General features: G+C 43.0%; 2 protein-coding genes across 5 annotated transcripts in view; one reads left to right on the top strand and one right to left on the bottom strand.

The window, feature by feature from the left end:
• Positions 1 to 2,554, bottom strand: part of CA12 (carbonic anhydrase 12) — a 44,385-nt gene extending 41,831 nt beyond the window's left edge. Inside the window, exon 1 of the mRNA XM_073303582.2 lies at positions 2,464 to 2,554. Within this exon, the coding sequence (XP_073159683.1) occupies positions 2,464 to 2,554 (91 nt within the window). The remainder of the gene's footprint in view (positions 1 to 2,463) is intronic.
• The window catches only part of APH1B (aph-1B gamma-secretase subunit), a 112,307-nt gene that overhangs the window by 76,123 nt on the left and 10,797 nt on the right, over positions 1 to 25,387 (top strand). For 3 of the 4 annotated variants that reach the window (XM_073303577.2, XM_073303578.2, XM_073303579.2), the window contains exons 5-6: positions 17,407 to 17,598; positions 24,703 to 24,870. In XM_073303577.2, coding sequence (XP_073159678.2) covers positions 17,407 to 17,598; positions 24,703 to 24,870 — 360 coding nt within the window. Of the gene's footprint in view, positions 1 to 17,406; positions 17,599 to 21,849; positions 22,098 to 24,702; positions 24,871 to 25,387 lie in introns of those variants that run through there. The other variant, XR_012153960.2, reaches the window with a different exon arrangement.

The raw sequence follows: 25,387 nt of genomic DNA, 5'->3' as shown, positions 1-25,387 counted from the left end.
AGTCAAAATGAAACATTTTGATTGACTGAAATTGAATTTTTTTTCTGATTTTTTTGTGAGGAGAACTTTGAAATGTTCAGGTTTAATTCCAAATCAGAATGAAAACAAATTTCAAAATCTCAAAATCCTGCTGACTTGAAGGTATAAATTGTCTCCAAATCTGAAATAGTTGTGGGTGAGGACAAAGTCTTGTGTGGACTGGTCCAGGCTGAGGTTGATGTAGAAGCTCTCTACACGAACATTCCACACAAAGATGGACTACAAGCCATCAGGAATAGCATCCCCGATACCATCACTGCAAACCTGGTGGCTGAACTTTGTGACTTTGTCCTCACCCACAACTATTTCAGAATTGGAGACAATTTATACCTTCAAGTCAGTGGGACTGCTATGGGTACCCGCATGGCCCCACAGTATGCCAACATTTTTATGGCTGACTTAGAACAACGCTTCCTCAGCTCTTGTCCCCTTACATCCCTACTCTATTTGCACTACATTGATGACATCTTCATCATCTGGACCCTGGGAAGGAGGCCCTGAGGAATTCCACCAAGATTTCAACAATTTCCACCCCACCATCAACCTCAGCCTGGACCAGTCCACACAAGAGGTCCACTTCCTAGACACTACAGTGCTAATAAGCGATGGTCACATATACACCATCCTATACCGGAAACCTACTGACCGCTATTCCTACCTACATGCCTCCAGCCTTCATCCAGATCACATCGCACGATCCATTGTCTACAGCCAAGCTCTAAGATTACAACCGCATTTGCTCCAACCCCTCAGACAGAGACAAACACCTAGAGGATCTCTATCAAGCATTCTTAAAACTACAATACACAGCTGTTGAAGTGAAGAAACAGATTGACAGAGCCAGAAGGGTACTCAGAAGTCACCTACTACAAGACAGACCCAACAAAGAAAGTAACAGAATGCCACCAACCATCACCTACAGCCCCCAACTAAAACCTCTCCAACACATCATCAAGGATCTACAACCTATCCTAAAGAACGATCCCTCACTCTCCCAGACCCTGGGGGAAAGGCCAGTTCTTGCTTACAGACGGACCCCCAGCCTGAAGCAAATACTCACCAGCAACTACACACCACACAACAAAAACACCAACCCAGGAACCTATTCTTGCAACAAACCCCGGTGCCAACTCTGTCTACATATATATTCAAGGGACACCATCATAGGACCTAACCACTTCAGCCACACCATCAGGGGCTCGTTCACCTGCACATCTGCCAATGTGATACATGCCATCATGTGCCAGAAATGCCCCTCTGCCATGCACATTGGCCAAACCGGACAGTCTCTATGCAAAAGAATAAATGGACACAAATCTGACATCAGGAATCATAACATTCAAAAATCAGTAGGAGAACACTTCAATCTCCCTGGTCACTTATTAACAGACCTAAAAGTGGCAATTTTTCAACAAAAAAACTTCAAAAACAGACTCCAATGTGAAACAGCAGAGGTGGAATTAATTTACAAACTGAACACCATCACATTAGGCCTGAATAAAGACTGGGAGAGGTTGGGTCATTACAAAACCTAAACCTAATTTTCCCCTACTGTTACTCACACCTTCTTGTCAACTGTCTGAAATGGGCCACTCTCGTTATCACTTCAAAAGTTATTTTTCCTCCCTTGGTATCCTGCTGTTAATTGAATTGTCTTGTTAGACTGACCTCACACTTGGTAAGGCAGCTCACATCTTTTCATGTATTTATACCTGCTCCTGTATTTTCCACTCCATGCATCTGATGAAGTGGGTTCTAGCCCATGAAAGCTTATGCCCAAATAAATTTGTTAGTCTCTAAGGTGCCACAAGGACTCCTGGTTGTTTTTGTTGATACAGACTAACACGGCTACCACTCTGAAACCTGTCTAAATCTCAAAGACTCCATGAACACAGAGGTCCTGAGGAGTCCTCTCTCCCCCAGATCCCTGCTGCAGTTCTCCCTTATTTCCTATATAACTGCACTGGATTTTTTTCTTAATAGATGAGAATTAACTGTGGCCAAAAGCCAAGAGGGGAGGGCTGATCACCATCTTTTTAAAAACAAAAAAATCAAGTCTAGTATGTAAGAAAGGTGGCATTTCACAGTGACTTGAACCATGTTTTTCCTCCTTAAAACTAAAGGGATGAGTATACGGTGCTCCGACTAACTTAGGGTGGGTCCCTTTTCTGCCTCTCTCCCTGAGGAGCAGAGAGATCACAGACTGAGCAGTACTGAGTGTGGAATGAGTCCATAACACAAACTCACACGCTCTTCCCCAGGAACGTACCTGCCCTGAGAAATTTCCTAACGCTTAGTCCAAGTAATCTGCCAGAACAACACTAATTAACATACTAGGGAAACCAATAATCTCTCCATTTTACTGCCCATGTTAGACATGCCAGATTAGGAATGCCAATAAAATAAAAACCTGAAAGCCTTTACCATTTAACGGTGCTTGCACTGAGAGCTGTGTCTTTTGGAAGAGAATAAGCACTGCAGCAGCTGTGACTATTCTGAAGCTCTTGGCTGGCATCTCAATGAAAGATTTGTATTCTCCCAACAGGCTTTTTTTCACTCCCTGAAGAAACTCCCTTGCAGATAGCTGGCTAACAGTAACTTGCACACAGAGCTGCTGCCAATGAGTTATTACCACTCTCTCTCTTTTGGTCTGGTTTTTACAGAGCTCCTCCTCAGACTCAGCCCAAAACAAACAATGTCATCAGAGACCTGCCTTCCAGGTCACTGCATCTTCATGAAACTGATCATTTCCTTGATAACCCCTACTCAGCTGTGCTGCAGAAGTGTTAGACCTTGGCACTTAGCTGGAGAATTGAGACGTGGAGCTTCAGAAGCCTTCAGAAGAGATGTAAATGCCTAACAAATGGAGATTGCTTCATGGGGTATTTATCCTTTGCTTTGCCAGTTCTAGCCCAGGGGCCCTCCCTCAGTTCCCACATCCAAACCACCATGATTTGGTTGAGGGGATGTGGATCCAGGTATAAAAGACCCCAGAGGCTGAGCTGAGGGAAAGGACTGTGGGTCAGACTCTTAATAATTCAGGGGAAATTTGGAAAATTCCTGTCACAAACTGTCCAGGCTGTGAGAAGGGGATTTTCCCATTGAAGCCACTGGGAACTGACAGCAGAGATGAGATAGGACAGATTGAAAGTCATCAGGATACAGCCCGAAGGCTACATCCAATATATGTATGAATGAGGGGGGTAGCGTGTGTGGGAGGGAGGAGAGGTAAGAGGGCATGTCCCTGAGGAAGGGGGTGAAGAATATTGCCCTGAGGAAGACAGGCTGCATGTGGGGAGTGCACATCATTCTCTCACAGGGGTCCCAGGCTATAGTTGTGGAAGAGCTGTTTTAGCTCTAAGGTTGTGGGTGTTTATAACAAGTATTAACTACTGATTGCAAGTAGTTATTGACTATTAAGCATAAATGGGTATTTATTTTCCAAACTATTCATCATTGTTAGCATTCTTATTGATTATTAGCATTTGATAGTACTACTTAGCATAATTAATCACTCTGTTAAAGGGATAGTGACTGTGGGGCTGTGGAGAGACTGGCTCACTTCAAAACCTTCCGGCCCCTAACTAGGGCCCTGAGAAGAGCTGGCCCAGTTTTTGCACTGTTGGAGATGTTGATCAGGGTCTCTCAAGGTGTGCTGGTCTGGCGGCTCTTCTCCCTGTGTACACACATTGCCAGCCAGCCGGCTGGCCTCCCCACTTTCAGCAGTGTGTAGGAGACAGCCTCATGGCCCAGCTCTTCCCATGGCCTCCAGTAGAGTTGGGCAGGGCTTGACATGAGCCCATCTCCAAACATTCCACTGCCCCCTCTCATGGTTCTTTGCAGTATCTTGTAAGCCTCTATTATGATCATTGATTATATTTTTGTAGGCTGGGCTGGAGGTAGTCAGAAGGGGATGGGGCTTGAGCTATAGTGATCATGTTTTTAATGCTCTGTTTGTTTTGCTGGTTGGCTGCTGATTATTATTAGTAATCTTATTTATTATGGCCAAAGGCCAACCAAGAACAGGGCCCCGGTTGTGCTAGGTGCTGTACCAACATAGAGTTTACACAGTCTGTGCCCTGAAGAGCTTACAATCTAAATGGACAAGTGAGACACAGGGTGGGGAAGGGGTCTCACGCACAAATAGAGTGAACAGTCTGATGGAGACACATGACACGTTAGTGCCATGATTTTGGGTGGAGGGTCATTTAAGAGGGGATCAGCTAAATTCAAAGGGAAGGGAAGGGCAGTAATGGGGACAGGGCAGAGGAAAAAAGGATGAGAGAGGAAGGTATGCAGTGAACCTGAGGTGAAGTGACTGTGTGGGAGGATGACAGAGTGGGATGGAGCAAATTGGCACCAGGCACAGAAAGTCCGGTCGAGTCTGTAGGAATTTCTGACCATGGGTGTGAAGGTCCCTGCTTTGGTTGCATCTGCTCTTACTGGCTGGAATTTCAGCTGGTTCCTCTCTGATGTTTTTACCCTGGGGCACATGGCAGGGTTGGTGTCACCTTTGAACCCATGTATTTCGAATGAGGATACAGTTTAGGATTTTGTTGTGAGTGTAGGTTTGTTGGGGGTTGCACGAATGGACTAAATGAGAGTGGACTGAAATGGCACAAAGGGGAAGCTGGGAGACAAGAGCATTTCAGGTGCTTTTTTTTATTCTTGAGCATCAGATGAGAGAAACAGGCAGGTAGCTGAGAGAGAGCAATCTCCCCTGACTAAAATTCAGCAGAATTTCCTTGAAAGGTTTATTGCAAAGCACACATTAGGTATCTACATCCGACTGGCATGCACCATTTTTCCCACCTGAACTTGGATATCTGTCCCCAAAATCAAATATCTTCTAAACCAAGATTTTCATTCATCAATTTCTCTGACTGCCTGAAATGTTCTGACAAGTATCTAAAGTGGAACACTGAGCGGCTCTGGGTTTTTTGTTTTTTTTTAATGTCAGGTCATTGGAGAGGCCAATGGCTAAAATCCATGTATGTAGAATAGGATATCTGTTAAGTGACTGCATCTTCTGTGTACTATTATCCCAATATCTGCTGAAAGAGAGAGCATATTTATGTGTAACAAACTTATAGAAGCAAAAAAGTAGTAAATTTTATAGGTAACTGAGTAACTAGCACATACTTAGCTACTTAGCAAGATGCAACATATCCATACTGGAGCATGTGATAACCATTTAGCTCTTGTGTAGTTGTAGTAGAGTTTAGCATTTGTTAAGTGCATTCATAGCATGATATAATCACAAAAGGAAACGTGCATTAACTGCAGGTTGTGTTCCCCTTTAATTTTCTTTATGTATAATCTCATGGCCACTTATCCTACCAGTCTTCTTACTATAGCAGTGCAAATGTTTTAGATAATGATGTGTCCAACTTTTTTTTATCGTTCCCGTTTATACATACAAATATTAAAGGATTATGACTTTCTAGGCACAAATGGTCTCAGAAGGATCTAGCTACAAATAACTGTACTCATGGCAGTACATCTTTTACCCTTTGAAATATGTTTTAATACTGAAGTTTACTTAAATTTTTTAAATGTCATTTCTGCAAAGTGAAGTGTTTAATTTGTTTCAGGGCTCTTCAGGTTCAAGGTGTTTTACCAGTGTAAATTCCAGTGTAACTTGGAGAAGTCATGGCTGCCCTGCACACTGGAATCTTTTTTTCTGGTTTAAGCATTACAGAGGTAATGAGCAGATGCCTGCCAATGACAGGAGACGCAGCCTTGCTGTCATTCCTTTGAAGAGCCTTGGGAAAGCATGAGCCAGGCTCTTTGGAAGAGAACTAAAGTGCTGGGATGGAGTGTTGTCTCTGAACTGCTACGGGGAGAAACAAGGCATAAAGAAATGGTAATAGATATGACACAGCAGAGCCTGAGTTTTCTACCTGCTAAACAGAACTACCTTAGTGCAATGGTAAAACCGAGATTATAATCCCATAATAAGGATATTTAAAGTTGAGGTTCCCATAGAAATTCTAAACTCCGTCTTTTTGCACACATGCCTTGCCTTGCAATAGGTTATTTCATTTCATGCCCCATTTCATTAGGGAAGGGAGTGTTGTCTAGCAGTTGGAGCAAGGGACTCTTGGTCAGGAGTTGTAGGATCTGTTCTTATCTCTGTCACTGTTAATTTAGGCAAGACATCTTACATCTTTTTACCTCTCTTTCCACAGCTATAAAGTGGGGATAATGTTTGCTTGTAGAGAGTAAGGTGTTGAGGCTTAATATAACATAACTTCATATCTGCAGCGCTTTTCATCTGAAGATATCGTAGCATTACTGAGCCACATTCTGAGGCCCTTACTCCTGTTGAGTAGCTTCAAAGGGGCTAATTAAGAACTAAGAATCTGGCAATAGGTTTGTAACTTTCGGAGTAGCACCTGATACCCTTGCATGTGTTAACATACATTATGTGGAAAAATACAAAAATATCATTCTGCCCAGATCTCCATGCTGCCTACCCCTCTACCCAAGCATCTTTTATGGCTATGGCTTTTTTTGTCCTTTACTCACACCAGTTATGTGCTACTTTTCATATGACCCCGTATTGTTTATCCAGGCTTCCTATTTAATATGCTGAAAAACGTCCTCCTGTACTTAAAAAAAAAAAAAGAAAAAAAAGCCATCTTTTGTGTAAAGGTTTCCACTTCTAAAGGTGGTATTCAGTGTTGTGTCTTGTACTGCATTGTACATTGTATTTTAATATTGTTAAGTCTTCAAGGCAAGATCCCCACGTATTTATTATATAGCAGGGTGTTACGAGTGCTATATAAATTTAAATGTGAACATGAGATGGCATAGCTTGAACTTTCCAGACTCTCACATTAGACCATAAATTGCTGTTGGTTCACTGAAGACAAGGGGAGACTTAAGTACAACTCAGTGGCAGGATCTGGTCCCATTATAATGATATGCCCATAAAATTCAGATCAGATGTTGGAGGTTCGGATCCAAATTCATCCATGGCCCCTCCCTGCCAACTCCCAGCTGAAATCTGAGAAAGTTCTACTTTGGTTCTGGCTTGGGTAGAAGTTAAGCTGAAAATTGACAGTTGCCCAATGGCAAAGTGCATTCTAGAGAGAACAAAAATGGTAAGACCTGCTAGGTATTGTGTAGCATACAGAAAAGTAACTGTGGGGGAAGTATTTTTCTCTAGTTGTATGTGCAGACGGAAGAGCAGAGCAGCTTTCTATCACATACAGCCTTGAAAGCCCAAGTGCTTCTCAAAATTCCTCCTTGGATGGATGCCACACAATTACAACTGAAAAATGGCACTGGGGAGGTGTGGTTTGTGGAAATGCAGGAGGAGTTGTGGGAGAGCCTGGAAACAACGTTCTTTTTCTGCAGAAAAGACTGCACATCACTGCAGTAACTTGCCATTACCTTACCAGCCATACACACCTTCGTGTATGATATCAAGCGCTTGATGGACTTGGGTGGAAATAAGTGGGAGAAGAGTGTATGATTTGAGGCCCAGACGCTCACAGCAATTTCAGATTGCAGGGCTCAGAAATATTCTCTGCATCTTTATGCCCATCTTGACCCATAGGCCCCTGTTATGGAGCATGGTGTTAGAGTGTCCCCAAACAAGTCATCTGTGGATTATGTCGCTCCCATAGCCACAACCCCTGTAGTTTGCCACATCTTGGTTTTCTCATGGAACAGATGTTATGCTGCTATTTACTATGAATGACTTACTGTATCTTGTGGATTTTCTTCATATTTAGCTCCTTAAATGCTTTTCTTGGAAAGTTGTCACATGGTCCCAAGTAAGTAATAATCAGATGAAAGGTTATCTCTATGTGTGAGGAATCCATTCTAGCAAGGAATTAAATTGGGGATCTGGATATTAAAATGGTCTCCAAAATGCCTGATCATTGGTCAATGAGGTAATTTCATTAGTTTATAAGAACATTAGGCTTTGGATAGTGTTATTCATATGACCCCTTGACAGCAACTGACCCACTTTGGAGCTCTCTTTTTGGCCCGGTCTGCAGTTCCATGGTAGCCAGCCCACTCGAAAGCCTGAAGAAATAAGGCTGTTTATTGAGAACCTGCTTTTATTAATGTGGTTTCTTATTGACCTCCTAGCCAAACTGGATTTCTAGGAGTGAAGCTTAAGTGCCTTATACAGCAGTCACTGGGAGTCTTTTTCATTTATCTTAATGGGAGATGGGTGGCTTGGACCTTCATTTTTCCTTTAATCATCCTGCAAGCACAGTGCCCATGGTGAATGTATGGCACACCTCACCCATGAAAAGCACAAGAAGATGCATCACGATGGAATTGTGGGGAGGAGTCATTCTGATTTTAAGGACAAGCGTTGGGCGACTTGTCTAAGACAGTAAGAGTTTGCATATTGCAAACTTTGAAATGGCTTGACTGAAAAATGCGTCTTTAACTTTAAAAATTAAGTGGGATTGAAATGGAGGCGAAAATCCTTTGACATGAGCAATATCAAAGTTCCATGGATATGTACCCATAAAAGAATTGTACTGATCGTATGGCTAAGTGGCAAAAGCAAACAGCTGAACAGATTTTCTATTAGGTACGGTGCATACTGGAAACAGAAGAGAAACAAAAAGATCAGCAAGAACCAAAAGAAGGAATTAATTCAGCTTCTGAAATATCAAAACCACTCTGGTTCATAGTGACACCTAGTGGTATCCTATGGGATGTTTGCTTCATAAAATGTTGAGACTAGTGCACATTAAAATGAAACTAATAGCAATGAGGCATAGTGCAGGTGGGTGCTGTGCCAGTCTTGGTCCCAGCTTTGTCCAAGTTTCTCAGTTCTGAGCTACTTTTTTATGTGGCTCTTGAGTCTCTCTTGAGAAGACACTAGATGTCACTCCGCTATCCCAGTTGGCTGGTAAGTTCTGTTGGGTGCATAAACAGAGGGATTAGGCTGAGTCTACACTTGATCTATATTGGAACATAAACTCTGGTGTAAGGCTAGTGCCAATGCCTATTGCCCCCACCTCTGCAGCATGTTTAGTTTTAAAGATTAAATAGTTTGTGTAAACCTTCCATTTTTGTTCTCTTCATCTTTGAATGAACTCCTAGAGGGGGCAGTCCATTGTTAAACTAGAACAGAGGTGGGCAAGTACGGCCCACGGGCCACATCCGGCCCGCGGGACCCTCCTGCTCGGCCCCTGAGCTCCTGGCCTGGGAGGCTAGCCCCCGGCCCCTCCCCCGCTGTTCTCCCTCCCCGCAGCCTCAGCTCACTGCGCTGCCGGCGCAATGCTCTGGGCGGCAGGGCAGCAAGCTCCTGGGGCAGCGCAGCTGCAGAGCCCGGCCTCACCCGGTGCTCTGTGCTGCGTGGCCAGCCACCAGTGCTTCAGGCAGTGCGGTGAGAGGGGGGGTTGGATAGAGGGCAGGGGAGTTCAGGGTGGTGGTCAGGGGGTGGGGGTGTGGATAGGGGTCGGGGCGGTCAGAGGGCGGGGAACAGGGGGGTTGAATGGGGGCAGGGATCCCAGTGGGGGCAGTCAGGAAGGAGTGGGGGGGTTAGATGGGGTGGCAGGGGGCAGGCAGGGGTGAGGGTCCCAGGGGGGGGGCAGTTAGGGGACAGGGAGAAGGGGTGGTGGATGGGGCAGGGGTTCCGGGGGGGCAGTCAGGAAGGAGAGGAGGGGTTGGATGGGGCAATGGGAGGCAATCAGGAGTGGGGGTTCCAGGGACAGTCAGGGGACAGGGAGCGGGGGTGTGTGGATGGGGCAGGGGTCTCACGGGGGCCATCAGGGAACAGGAGGTGTTTGGATGGGGCAGGAGTCTGGGGGCGGCCATCAGGGGCCAGAAGTGGGGGGGGGGATGGAGGGGGAAACACGCCCCCCTCCCCTAACTGGCCCTGCATACAATTTCCAAAACCTGATGCGGCCCTCAGGCCAAAAAGTTTGCCTGCCCCTGAACTAGACTGTTCCAGTTGACAGGATTTTATGTGGGGTATTTTTGTGTTGAGTGGGTTCCTTGTTGCCTTGACACTGATTTCCTTAATGTCTCTCATCCTGTTCAGAATTGCATTTATGAATTAATAGGCAATAAAGGAAGTTGTTGTCTAACATCCTTGGAAGAATCATATCCAGCCTAGTGCAGGATGATAACAATTTTTGTTGCCTGACAAGTGAAGCAGATGTATCCTTCAGGAACTAACCCTAGTAGCTGCAGCCTTCAGCGTGCACCCTTTGCCTTTAGTGCTAGAAATGCTCTCTTCTTGGAACAATGTGCACTGGCAGGTGAAAACCTGTTTACTGGTCATCATACCAACCAAGCTCTCGTTGGGTCTGGCTGCAGTGCTGGTTACAGGCGCTTCTCACAAGTGACCCAGGATCTGGCAGGAACAAGATCTGATATCTGTTTCATGTAAACATACAAGCTCTTCCTTTAATCACTGATGTAGGAGGAATAGCTCTCCCACTGAATTGCTACTGCTGCTTTTCAGCCTGCAGCTTTATTGTGGAAAGCAACAAATTGGCATTCAAGGGGGTGAGAGCAATAGAGCTCATAGCTACAGTAATACCTAGGACTCCTACTGCACTTTTCAGCCAGGTATCAGAAAGCATCAGTTCCTTTTGTTATGTGCCAAATGTAGGCTTGGGGCCTAGTTAAATCTTGCAGTATTCTGGATGGGAGATGAGCTTGCTTGAGAGAGCAGCCCAAATATATGGGGCTATAGCTCTAGTAAATAGAGGTAGGACTAAACCAAAGCCCTGAATCCAAATATCTCAAAACTTCAGGGGCTGAATTTTGCCCTCAGTTACATCTGAGTATACACCATTGAGTTCAATGGGCACAGCCAATTAGGGAAGGGAGAAGCTGGGAGGCACATGCTTTTGTGAGACAATAGGTTCCCCTGGTCAAAGCATTCCACAGTCTTTTGTCTTCAAACCCTCTCTGTCTCAGTTTCAGCTGCTGCCACTCTTATCCTGTTGCTTCGCATCTCGCAGCCACACAAGAGAAGCCCAGAAACATAATTCCAGAGGGGGTGAAGAGCAATTACAAATGGAACTGACTTTTAATAGGAATTCCAGTAGATTCAATTTGAATCTTGCATTTGGTTTCTAGTGGAGGACCAGTAGCTTGAGGAATCAATAGACCTATAGTATTGCTCTCTTCCAAAACCCAGTTCTCAACTGGGTGAGTTTTCAGCAGTAACTTCTGTTATTCCTATCAGCCAGCGCATGATGGGCAGCTATAACTTCAGTCTCTGGAAAAGTGATTGTTCAGTCCTCCAGGGTGCAAGGTATATTTGGTCACTATGACTCTTGCCACCTTAGGAGAATGAATGACGAGATCGGGAATAAGGTTCTCCCAGAAAACTCTTTGTGAATGAGGCTCTGTGTATCTGGGCAGAAGAGTCTACTGTGAAGCAAACAAGCTGGGAGGAGAGAGGGGGGCCAATTTTATTTATCAGAAAGAATGCATCAAGAAATTTAAGAGTTCTTTACAGTAGCTAGCCAGCTATTAATAATTAGTGCATGTTGCATTATGAATGATTGGCAAAAAGATTGATCTTTGAAGTGAACTTTGCACTTTCAGATAAGCAGTGTGGACAGTAGATAGTGTGTTTTCCAAGGCAAGGGGGGGATGAGTGCGAGTCCAGAAGCACAATGAACAGCTGTAGAATTGCGCTCACTGTGGTTTTATTTTGTACTTGCCTTGTTTTCTTTACATCAGCAAGATTGGAAGGTAAGAGAGCTACTTTCTTTAACATACCTTTGTATTTTGTATGATGTATAACACCAAGGCGCTGACCATTGGTCATTATAGACTACATGGTTATGGAGCTTTTTGGAAGGAATTGAAAAATCCAATGCCCTGGCCAAATCCCCACCTGTAAATTACATGCTGCCTCCTTCAAATTACCTTTGCAGAAGTTACTTTTCATCTGTCCTCTGACATTTTTTATGCAGTATCCATAGCATAATATACTTTCCATCTTCCCCCTCACAAGTATAAGCATGCTGTGATCACCTCTTTAACTGGTGTTACATAAATACAAGGAATATTATTCTCTCCAGTAAACATGATTTCATGGCTGTCTAGCAGACTATTTCAAGTGAGATTAGGGATGGGTGCTAAGTGGTTTTGGATTTGTTTCTTTTGACATGAGTTGTTATCAGTTTTAGGAAAAGATGGCTTGAAAAATATACCTAATGTTACAATCCAGTATTGTATTGTCATGGATGCAATATATTGCCACTTGTGTGACTACAAAATAACAGATCTGCATCAAATACTTTGAGCCTTGTCAAGTTTTAACTAAAAGTGCATTGTTGCTGATACTGTCTAACATTTATCTTGTAAGAAATACACTCAAATTAAGATTTTCAGTAGGTTTCTTTTTGACAATAGCTTGGTAAAGTTTCATTTACAGTTTTGGAGATGTAAGTGTTATATATATAAAATATTCATCCAAACCAGCAAATGATGGAAATCACAAACTGAATTGTATGTACAATTGCAATACTTTCATGTAGAATTTTATGCTAATGATGCCCAATTTTTAAAAAAAAATACTCCTCTAGATTTAATCTGAGGCCACCTTTTACTTTGCTGTAGGATTGTTCTGCATGTGATGTTTGACTTGATTGTTTTAAATATGCCCATTGCTCATCAGCTGCAATATGTATAATTAACCATTTGTCTACACTTTTTCCCATCCCATGCGACTCTATATAAAGATACAGAGTGCAGTGCTTGTTTTTGTACCGGTCTGCTATTAGTCTTGGTTTCCAGACAATATGGATTTTCCACACTCCTGAGTGATGCAGTTATGCTGACCTAAATCCTGGCGTAGAGAGCACTGTGTTGATGGGAGAGTGACATAGCTACTACCTCTTGGGGAGGTGGATTACCTATGACAACAGGAAAAGCCCTCCCGTTGGCATAGGTAACATCTTTCTTGAAGTGCTATAGTGGCACAGAGACGCATTGGCGCAGCTGAACCACTGCAGCATTTTAAGCATAGACAAGCCCTTGTGCAGAATGTCACAGCTAAACACAAGATGGAATAGATTGTTTAGCATAAATAGTTAAGACATATTTCAAGGTGAAGTGGCCTGTTAATACCTCTCCAGTCATAGAGAGGGAGCAGTTCGGGCGGGAGGGGTTGTTAGTGGGTTATAGATTGTTGTAATAAGCCATAAATCCAGTGTAAGTATTCAGTCGATGATATTTAATGTCTAGCAAAGTTATGAATTTCAGCTCCCATGCTTATCTCTTGAAAGTGTTGTGCAGGTTTCCTTTTGAGGATGGGGACTGATAGGTCAGATATAGAGTGATCACTTTGTGAAAAGTGTTCACCCACAGGTGATGTGATGTTTTTGTCTTTTATCGTTTTCCTGTGTGAGTATATTTGAGAGCATTGTGATTGTCTGGCTTCTCCCACATAGTTTCTTTTGGGACATTTAGTGCACTGGAGGTGGTTCACCACATGTTGTGATAGGCATGTGTAGGACCCATAGATCTTGAAAGGTGTGCTGCGGCGGGTGTTGATCATTGTAGTGCTAGAGAGATGGCTGCAGGTTTTGCGTCTGTTGTTCTGGCAGTGTCCGGTGCCGCTTTGATTTGGTGTGTCCTGGTCTGTGGGGAGCTTGAGCATGGAGAGTTTACGGGCCAGAAGAGGGGATTCAGAAAAGATTTCTTTCAGGGTGGGTGTAATGTTCCATTCTGGTGTTATCTGGACCGGTGATCTGCTAGGTCACTCCAATCCTTGACTCTGGGAGCCAGCCTTACCTTGCACTACTGTGAGAACCCCCACTCCTGGGCTGTTCATGCACAGCCTCTGGCATGTAAGCTGCTCCTTGGATTGTGCAACCGAATGACACTAGCCAATATCTCCGGTCCCAGACACAACCCTGGGAACCTCCTTGTTGCAGTGTCCAGTTATGCCCACTGGATGCTGCAAGCTTATATAAGTTTGTCAATTTAACAAAGAAATTGATATGTACCAGGCTTGTTATCCCAATGGGAGCCTCTGACACACTTCAAACCAAACACACTGCTTCAGGTAGAATAAACAAACAAATGTATTAACTATAAAGATAGATTTTAAGTGATTATAAGTCAAAACATAACAAGTCAGCTTTGGTCAAATGAAATAAAAGTAAAATGCATTCTAAGCTGATCTTAACACTTTCAATGCCCCTACAAACTTAGATGCTTCTCACCACAGGCTGGCTGGTTGCTCTTCAGCCAGGCTCTCCCCTTTGATCAGCGCTTCAGTTGCTTGGTGTGGTGTCTGTCGATGTAGGTGGAAGAGAGAGGACGAGCATGGCAAATGTGTTTTCCTTTTATCATGTCCTCTCCTTCCTCTTGGCTTTGCCCTCCCGCCCTACCAGAGTCAGGTGAGCATTACTGAGTCTCTCAAAGCAAGGTTGAGCAATTCCCCTGGTGTAGTCTCATGCAGGTGCGTCATTGCATTGTAGCTCCCTTGCTGAACAATGGCTGTTGATGAGTTGTTTGACACCCCGCCCAGCATTGGTTACTTTCCTTGCTGTTGCCTCTGGGGAGCAAATATCTGGTTGATTTCCCCCAATTTACAGCATGTTTTAGTGACAACCATACTACACAATTCTCATAACTTCATATGCATTAATGATATACATATATGGATAGAGAAATGACTTTCAGCAGGTCATAACCTTTCCCCGTTACAAGGCATGCTTTATACATAAGATCATGATTATATGAAAATGAGAAATATGGGGGTTACAGCACGCTCCCCCAAGGTAAAGAATGTCACACCTCCCCCCTTAGTTTACTGCAAGAGGGTTAGTCACTGACTAGCTTGAAGGCAGTTTGTATTATAGTTCTCTTGGCACCTACTGGGAAGCCTTGGAGTGTTCAGCACTGGCCTAGGGCATCTTGGCCATGGGATCCCATTTCCAGAGGAGGTACTGGCCAGGAATTGTGCCAGAAACTGTACAAGAGCCTAGCCAGACCAAGGGAAGCTTAAAAGCACATGAGCCCAGCGTGTATATCCAAACATAGCAGTCTGGTGAGCGTCTGGCATAGGGAGCTTGGCCAGGGCTGTCACAAGACCATTGGACTGTATCCTCTTGCTGTGTCTAGTGCTGGCCATGTGCCAGCAACAGGATGCTTCCCTGTTCATCTTTTGGTCCCCGATCTCTAGTTCTCTGCTGTGGAGGCTTCCTTTGGCAGCCAGCTCCCAGGTTCTGCCTCTATCCCACTGCCCCTGCTCACAATGGTAGGATTATTATCCAGGGGGCTGCAGTGGTAAGTGCAGCTCTTACCTGCACCTGAGTAGCCATTGTGGGCAATTAAAGTGAGAGAAGGAGCAGCAATGAGGGCTGGCCACTGACTCAGAAATGTGTGTGAGGGTAACAACAAACCAATATCAGTAATCAGTGCCTCATGACCTACGCTGATCATAGGGTCCTTGTCAAATGGCAGGGCCTGTTCCCATCAGCTTGCTTCATGTTAGTGGCTCATGGGTAGCTAAGAGTCATGTTCAGACTGAGCTTTATCCAGGAGGAGCTGAGTCTTTAACGCAATTATGGTTTGACCCGGGCCTGCACGACGAAGAATGATGGCTCAGGGCTGCACTCTCACAATCTTCATCTTGCAGGATTCTGAATTTCAGTTCCTAACATTGCCGCTGACTCTTGACGTCTGCCTCAATTCCCTGTCTGTACATTAGAGATAATGCCCACTGGTGCAGTGTGCTTCCCTCTCTGCAGCTGGCCAGAACCATTAGCCAGTGCAAAAGGAAGGAGGTGGGACAATGATTTCACTGCCCCATTCCATCCTTCCTCTGGTCAGCTTGTGCTGATAGAATCAGAGCACAGAGATTGACTATGCCTGGCCCTTTCAGGTCTACACTACAACCAAGACTGACGCTTTGAGATTGATGCACCGGTGGTCGACTTAGTGGGTCTAGTAAAGACCCGCCAAATTGACTGCAGATCGCTCTGCAGTCAACCCCTGTACTCTACTCCCGACAAGAAGAGTAAGGTAAGTCGATGGGAGATTTTCTCCCATCGACCCCCTGCGGTGTAGACCCCATGGTAACTTGACCTAAGGTACATCGACTCCAGCTACGTTATTCACGTATCTGGAGTTGCATAGAGTAGGTCAATTTACCGCAGTAGTGTAGACATAGCCTTAGAGGGAGCAGATATAGTCTCCTTGTGTCCTCCCCTCTAGCATTACCAGGCAATGGATGGGTACAATCTGGCCCCAAATAACCTTGGCTCCTCCTGGAGGGTCTACATTGCTGTGCAAAGTCTTGTGCTCTATAGTTGTCCTATAATCATATGCTCAAATAAAAAAGCCAAAAGAACAGGGAAATATTGCTCGTTATTTCTATGCATCTCTTCCTCTAATGCAAAGCAAAAGCAAAAAACTAAACAGTCTGCTTGTGATTGCAAACAAACTACTCTGCAGCTGTTTCCAAAATATCTTTAAGTTGTCTGATGTGACTCACTGGTGTCAGCTGCCAATCATCTGAGCTAACGGTATATTTTAAAATGGAACCAGACAGATAACTATTAACGCTTATCCAACTCCAAGTTTACTCACAGCTCAGTCTTTTGGGTTCAGATTGATAACAAAGAAACCTGTGCTTTAAGTCAATACGGGATGGTTAAAATAGGTTACCCCAACTGCAGACTTGTAGAACAGTTTCCACTGGTGCAGAAATTCAAAGCAAGCTGTGGTCCAGCCAGAACAGTGAATTGGTATTTTGTTAGCTTTGGAGTGAGATATAAAAAGCTTGTTTGGTTTTTGGCTGTTTGTTAACAGGGTTGGCTCTAAAAACTAACATGAAAGAAGCTACTGGCATAGCTTTTCGTCTCTAAAGGTGACCACCAAAAGGGGGGAGAGGAGAAATTTAGTTAGTGCCTTTTTTCCTGTCTGAAGGCTTGAATGATGTCTGGTTTTTAAAAAACTTTTTTACCAAATGCATTTACAAAAGTTATTCTGCTTATTTTTTATCATTAGAAATGTCAAAGCAAAATGATTTAGACAGTCTAAATATTCTAGCCTTCACTCCTTCAGGGAAGGGAATGTGTTGGCAGTGCAGCTGTGGGGTCGAAGCAGCCTTTGGAATGGCGTTGCAGCCTCTCCACAGCAGATTCTTCCTCGTGCCACCCCCTACACCCTTTGGGGCAATGGCTACACATTGGTAAGAGCTCTACCATGAGGTCGCTCTCAGCAAGAACACCGGGCCAGCAGTCTTAAAATGGCACTTCAGTGTAGCAATAAGAACATTATCAGGCCAAATGGGGAAATTATACCAGAATAAACTAGCACCTCTTGCCATTGTAAATATTGCCAGGTAGACTTTATCTGTGAGTAACATGCTTTCCATTTTGGTGTTTCCTGGTGCAGTATGTAATGAGCCAATGGATGAAGGTCTACATGGAGACAAGATTGGGATCCGACTCTACTATGATAAAACCACAGATCGCTGTAAACCATTTGCATACAGAGGTGCTGGTGGGAATGGAAATCGCTTCTTCACTGACAGGCAGTGTATGAAGACATGCTCTACGTTAGCTGAAGTAATCTATCCAGATGATGGTAAGTCAGACTGGCTTTTATTTTGACTTTTCCATTCTCTGCATAGCTTCTTCTAATTGTAGAAGAGGCAAAGTCCATCTGTTGCTATGGAAAGTGGTGGCTGCTTAGGATCATATAGAAGCTGCAGGTTGACCATCAACACCCACTCCTCTAGCTTTACTCCATCCACATTGTCATCAGCGTATCCCCAGTGGGAACGGCGTAAGTTAAAATTGCCGCAGTAGACTGAAGGTCTCGAGAAGGTGGGGAGAAGAGGAGTTGGCCAGTTGGTTGATGGAGGTTTCTAGACATTGATAAGGGTCAGGTCCTTCACTTTTATAGCCTGACATTTGATTATATCATTTGGACCTGATGATGAGACTGAAGTTGCTGGAATGCCTTCCCTGATGTAGGATGCCATCCTAGGCACAGGCAATATGCCTGTAATAGAGGTGAGACACAACAGCAAAGACAGGGATTGATTATTGAGTGTTAATGGTAGTGTGTATTTCCTGAAACAAGATGACGTGTGCTTTATATACTACTGCCAGCTGGAGGAGGAGGTCCCTGATGGCCACTGAAATTCCCACAGTATTGACCCTGAGTCTAACTGTGTAGGACTCAGAAAGAGAGAAATTATAGTCAGTACATATTTAAAAATCTGTTAAAACTTCCTAAAGATGGTTTCCCTGGACATGATTTGAAGTCTGGTACCTCAGAGCTGGCTAGAAGCAAGTGCTCTATGTTCTATTGGACAGTTTGGGGATCTCCCCTTTACAGTTGTAGAAAAACTCCTCTATTTAGCTCTGCAGGATTATGAGATATTGGATCTTAGATATGTAACTGATGCCAAACTGAATATTGCCAACCCTGAAATAGGAAACACTTCTCTGGCTCTTCTACCTTATTATATAAACTGTCAAATGTTTGATGGAGATAACTCTGGGTTTTTTTTTTAAACTAGTCGTTTAGTTTAGTTTAGTTCCATCCTATGAGATAACACTACATTCCTCAAGGTGCTAGTAGCAAAATTCCAGCCTTTAAAGTATTTCATAACATTAAAAATTCAGTTCATATTAAATACTATAACTTCCTGATTCTCTCCTCCTGGCAAGATTTCACCACCTTAAGTACTAGAATTATATCTGGGTGTCTTGAACATTATTTTTAGTGTCTAAAGCAAGTCCAGATCCAAACTATGACTTGGGTCCTTCTCTGCATCTCAAAGTTAAGGGCTGTGGATATGAGGTGTTGGCTCATTCACCAGCACTCCACAGAAGGTCTCTATTTGAGGCCCTGTAAATTGGTGGCTGATTTATTCTCATTTGGATATTGTCAGTCAGTTCAGAGTTTGGGTTTGCTGTGTATATAAGCAACCAAAAGTGCTGGTGCTTATCTGAACTGCTTTGGGAAACTAATGAAGAACATAGTTTCTCAGGAGACTCCCATGGTTTCCCACTTCAGAGCAGGTGAAAAATCCTAATAACCGCCCCTTCCTCCGGCTGTCTTTTGCCATTTCTTCTTCCAGTTCCATCTGGAACCTGGAAACAAACCTTCAAAAGGCCTACTTTAGTCCTAGAAACAGGCAGAGGCCTGGGGGAAAGGGAGTTTGAGCCAGTTCTGCCTTTTGTATTCAGATTGCAGCTGAACACTGGGAACAACTGAGCTTGAAAAATTACTTTGCATGCGGTAAAAGAGAAGGAACTAGGAATGTTGCAAGACTAAGTCCCAGGAAAACTCCCATTTGCCTGTCCCATGGACAAGTCCATGAGCGTATGAATTAGGATTCCCCCTCAACTATCCCAGGGGGGAGGGATAGCTCAGTGGTTTGAGCACTGGCCTGCTAAACCCAGGGTTGTGAGCTCAATCCTTGAGGGGGCCGTTTGGGATCTGGGCCAAAAATTGGGGATTGGTCCTGCTTTGAGCAGGGGGTTGGACTAGATGATCTCCTGAGGTCCCTTCCAACCCTGATATTCTATGATTCAATTATGAGGCAGCACAAGTGTCATTTCAGCCCATCCTAAGTTAAGGAAGGCCTTGTGCTAGCCCTGCAAACAGTTAGGCATTTTGCCCAGAGATTCTTGCTCAGAGCTTTAGAATAGAAACTGACCAGGACAAAAGTGTTCTGAGCCATCAAACCTGTTTGTTCAGATACATCCACTAGAGCGAAGTGGCACTAGGATCAGATATATGCAGGGAACAGTGGAGAGTTATTTAAATTAGAATTGAGTATGTGCAGCACAGAGGCAGATGTCTTGGGGCTTACAACAAACAATGCAGGAGAAATATCATGCAGAATATTTTGGCTACAAACATACTTGTTTAATGTAGGGGGGCAAATTATACAGTCTGTCTACAGTTACAATTTACAGACACTGAAACAGCTGCCATGCTTCTACTGCTGTGTACTGTACAAACAGAAATTAGAGCTGGAAAAGACCCATTAGTCCATCTCACTACCAGTGCAGGATGGTTCCTGTCAGGATTTTTTCTGTGTTTGGCTTGGGACTTATATAAATAGATTGGACAAGGTTTCATCCACCACTTCCTCTGGAAGTCTCTTCCATAGCATACGAGATCTTTGCTATTAGGACACTTGTTTTTTTCCCCCCTGAGACTCAGCCTAAATTTCCCTTCTGTTGTTTTCATTCCATTCTTTCTAGTTCTACCCCTCTAAATGCTTTGGGGTAAACTAGCAACAAGCAAATAATTGTAACACATCATTTATTAGTTGAATTTTGCAGATAGATTATGAAGTGCTCAAATCTATTTCACTTAAAGTTGTTCATAAGCTATTCATGGAGGGAGGAAAATCTAAAACTTGAAAACAGTTTGAGTATTCAGTATTTTCAACGCAAAAGTCTGTGCTTTGTGTTTTGCCCCATGTGGCTTAGTTAGCTAACCAAGTTAATGGGACTTGGGCTCCTAAATTAGTTAAGAGCTCCTTTAAATTTTCTCTGTGGTTTTGTTCTCTGATTGACTGACTTGGTTAACTCCAACACAGCATGAGTGCCAAATGTTTCAGTCTAATGGACAGTGTTGGGTTACATTTCATCAGAAGATCTGTGAGAACTTGGAGTCCTTCTCTGTATCCCCAGTGCACTTCATGTAAAATGAGTCAGGCTTTTTTTATTTGTTTGTTTAATACACCCAAGCTAACTTAACTAGCCGTCTCCAAAATCTTTAGGCCAAACATGTTCATAATGCTGTAGTCATAGTGGAATGAAATTAATTGCGCTAGATAGACAATGTTCTGTTTTGACCAATGAAAGGATGTAATAAATACTCCTGAGCACTTAATAGTGTTAGAAGCATGAGTACACAACTATGATTATATTTGCAAGATTAAAGGAGTACTTGTGGCACCTTAGAGACTAACCAATTTATTTGAGCATAAGCTTTTGTGAGCTACAGCTCACTTCATCGGATGCATCTGATGAAGTGAGCTGTAGCTCACGAAAGCTTATGCTCAGATAAATTGGTTAGTCTCTAAGGTGGCACAAATACTCCTTTTCTTTTTGCGAATACAGACGAACATGGCTGCTACTCTGAAATTTGTAAGATTGCGTTTGAAGAGACTGTCACATTAAATTTACATAAGCAGTTACTGTAAGTGTTAGCAAGCCCTAAAGCTAGTTAAAGGAAATAACATTGTTGGATCTCACCCCGATGTCACTCACATTGTTGCATAGACGAAAATGGGCAGTTTAACAATTGATTAGACTGGTATGTAAAACTGCAAAACGTAGGAGAACTTTCAGTTTAAAAGAATTCCTTACCTGTTATGAATAACATCTTAGGTAATTAAAACTGGAGACTTTTTAAAAATGGAAAGTTTCAGAGTAGCAGGCGTGTTAATCTGTATTCGCAAAAAGAAAAGGAGTACTTGTGGCACCTTAGAGACTAACCAATTTATTTGAGCATAAGCTTTCGTGAGCTACAGCTCACTTCATTGGATGCATTCAGAGATTGCTTATTTCATGTACTCTTTTCTATTTTCTTTATGAAAACTGAGTGAAATGTATAGTCACTTTCACTTTTGTTTATACTCTGCAGCATTGTGCTAAAGCATAACAGAACATAAAGCAAGGTTTGGGTTACAAAGACTGCAAAGGGAAATGCTTTAGTTGTTCAAAAAATCTTCCACTGGAATCCTTGAGATCATTTTACTGTAAAATCTAGAATACAGGCCCAGATAGGCAAGGCCTTTGGGAGATCTTGTAACGGTCTGTCTAGCATTTAATTTCTTCCCCCAATGCTATTTTTCTGCAGCTGGAAAAGAGATTGCAGTTCCTTCTCTGTCTGCTGTATATAGTGCTCCACTGCTGCTAATTTCTACTACAGCTGTAAGCACTGCTGCTACCAGAATGTGCTCTATATGGGATCAGTGCCTTTGAATTCAGCTGCCTTCCTTCAGGGCTCAAGTTTGGGACAAATTTCTACTGCTCATCTTCATAACTATAATTCTTGACACTGTCCTGCCAATTAAATGGTTGATCTGAAGAGTTTCTTATCTGAAGGTACTAGAGTAAAGATTATTATTTCCTTATCCAGGTTGTTGTTGTTGTTTTGTTTTTTCCCCCAGGGTTGGAAGGGACCTCAGGAGGTCATCTAGTCCAACCCCCTGCTCAAAGCAGGACCAATCACCAATTTTTGCCCCAGATCCCTAAATGGCCCCCTCAAGGATTGAACTCACAACCCTGGGTTTAGCAGGCCAATGCTCAAACCACTGTTCTGTGGAAGTGTGAAAATGAATGTGTTTGCCTCCAATTCTCTGAGCTCACATCACCAGTTACCCAAGATCTCAAAGTAGCCTTTAAAAATGTCCATTCTAGGGATTGTATTTTGCAGATATGCTCAGAAATGACAGAATCAGGTATGTTTTGACAGTTGTCTCAAAGTTTTGAGGTGTTGTCAAGGGCAGGAAAGAGCTGTCACTCTGGGCAAAACACAAATCATGGGAAAGGTCAAGTTTCTTCTAAGAGTGGCACATCATCACATTGTGCCTTTAGTCACCCTGAGTCCCCAGTATGAAGGAGTGGAAAACAATCTTTCAATGTGGTTTAAAATAAACAAATAAAACAAGATTCTCGGCTGGTGTAAATTAGTGTATAGCTCTATTGAAGTAAGTAGAACTATACCAGTTATACCAGTTGAGGATCTGGTCTATAATTCCAACTCTGCCATAGACCATGTCAGCAGAATAAACAATTTTGATCAGGTTACCTTAATTCCAATCTGTTTCTTGTATCACATTTACAGGAACACAATTGCTCTGTAGATCTCAAAACATATTTGCATTTGAGTTGAGAGTAAATACAGCCTTTTTCACTGTAGGACTATGCACATATTCTACAACTGTGGGAATCCTTATTAGGCTATTACAATTGTAATGCTGCAAAAAATTTCATCACCACTGAGAATAAGTCACTTGGAATGGAAGGGACCACCTCAGAGTGTTATAGGAAAACCATTAAAGCCATGGATTGGAAATTCAGATGGTTTCATTCAGAGCTACAGTATAAAGAGGGAGAATGAAGAGAATCAATTCTGGGCTTTGAAATTACCTTACTTTGTGTCAGGGTGCCCCCTGGAAATACACATAGGGAACTGGGGTAGAAATAATCTATCCAAGAGAGCATCAATTGTCTCTCTACTTTGTGTGTTCTTAAATCTGAATACTGCAACAACTGCAGTCAGCTGGATCCCCCTTTTAATAAAAGAGGGGGTAGTTGGCAGGGCATGCTCTATGAGGGTCCCAGGGTTCTGAAGCTTACTCCCTCATTGTTCCAAAATGGCCTGAATTTGGTGACCCTCTGGGTGCTCTGCATTTGTTTGATGGGGTTTCTGGAGAGGGCTCTGAGTGTGTACTTCTACAACAATACGGGGGGAGGGTAGAGAGGGAGCTCCTGTAGGTGACTGGCTGGCTGAGTTGCTGAATGATTACTGTAAAGCTGATGGGATTTCATTGTATTAGTGATGTATTAGGTGGCCAAAAGCCTTGGATTGGTAGCTTTAAAATTAGCATTTACATTTACAAAAATAAGAACATGATCATACAAGCAGTTTTTTACTGAAAGCATTTCCTCTTCTTGAATAGGGGTTGTGACTTATAACGTTATAATTAAAAAGAGATGTTATAAAGAATTTGTTGGTGATATCACCAAGAAATCACATGTAATACTCTTTAAGTGACTTAGGCTTAGATTCTTAACCAGGGATAGACATCCTGAACTCGATGTGTCACTCAACATTCTCAGCCTTTCTTTCCTAAAATATATAACACTGCTGGCTTGATCCAAAGGAAAATATCTTCCCCCGGCCATCATATGCAGTGTAATATATTATAATTTCACCTAGAAGTCTCAGCTGAGATCAGGGACCTGCTATATAAACACATGAGACAGTCCATACCCCAGAGAACTTAAAATCTTAAAACAAGAATACTCCCCAGTGAAGTGATTTGCCCACGGTCACACCTGATCAGTGGCAGAGTCAGGAAACAGAACCCAGATCTCTTGGGTCCTAGGTTATTGTCCTAGTTACTACTCTACACTGCTGTGTAAGTGTAAGAGGTCTGGACCAGTAAATGAGACTTTCAAGTCCCACACCACATGTCATAGAGGAATTGATTCCTACTAACACACAGGACTAAGTTAGGCCCTTGGTTACCTGTGCAACCTCATTGAACTAATGGGTGTAACTGAGTAGACTTTGGCCCATTATACACCTGCCATTAAGCTAATCAAATCTGTTGTATATCTATCCTTTTAGTATATCTATGATAGGTAACCCTGGCTATCTTATTGATAACAAACCAGTCCGCCAGAGCCTAGACTTGATAATCTTCCAGAGAAACACTGCAGAGCCCCTCTATGCAGTTTGGGGATGAGATTGGCTGAGGAATGCATTGTAGTTGAGGGGCTTTATTACTGTATACGCTGGTCAGTAGTTAGTAGAAACTGATCATATCACTTTGAATTCAGCGGTTTTGTGGATGAAATCCTGTATTTTAAATTACTATATGGTGCTAAGCAGATCAGAACAAAAGAAAACAGATTAGGCTGATTCAACGAGTTGCTTCATCTCCAATGTTCTGATTTTAACCTTTTGTTCTTCATACAGACCGTGTTTGCCTCTTGGAGAAGGATCTTGGACATTGTAAAGGAACCTACTTGTTGTGGTATTTTGATCATGCGCTGAAGAAGTGTAGGACTTTCATTTATGGAGGTTGTGCAGGAAATGGAAATAGATTTGTTAATGAGACAACATGTTGCCAGAAGTGTGCTCAGGGTATGTATAGTGCACTCTATGGTACTTTCACATAGAGATGTGGGCATTGAAAGGTCCATTACCCACTGTCCTGATTAGATGTGACTTGCTGTAGGCAGAGCTGGTAGCACTGCCAATAGCTAAGGTTGCCTAATATGTTCCATTATAAAACCCCATTTCCAGGTACTGATAACTTGGACAAACTTTAAGTGTTTAGTTGAAATTGTCCAAGCCAGGTGTTGAGTCAGTGCAGCATGGGATGGTGACCTGAGGCAAAGAATTAATTTCATCATGTTTTTTTAATTATACTATTCTCTGTCATATCTGAATGCTTCACAAATATCAATAAACTTACCTTAACACACACAGACCCTGTGAGGTAGAAAGGTATTCTCCCCATTGTACAGATGGGAAACTGAGGCACAGAGAGATGAAGGCCAAAATTGTCAAGTATCTTCTAATTTTGGATGCTGCTTGAGATGCCTAGAGCCTGATTTTTTCAGAATATTTATCACTATATGTTCAGAGAACAGCTGCT

This window comes from Lepidochelys kempii, chromosome 10 (genome assembly GCF_965140285.1).
Source record: "Lepidochelys kempii isolate rLepKem1 chromosome 10, rLepKem1.hap1, whole genome shotgun sequence".
Classification (NCBI taxonomy): domain Eukaryota; kingdom Metazoa; phylum Chordata; order Testudines; family Cheloniidae; genus Lepidochelys; species Lepidochelys kempii.
The sequence above is the reverse complement of the archived record's forward strand: the minus strand, read 5'-3'. Positions and strand labels throughout refer to the sequence as shown.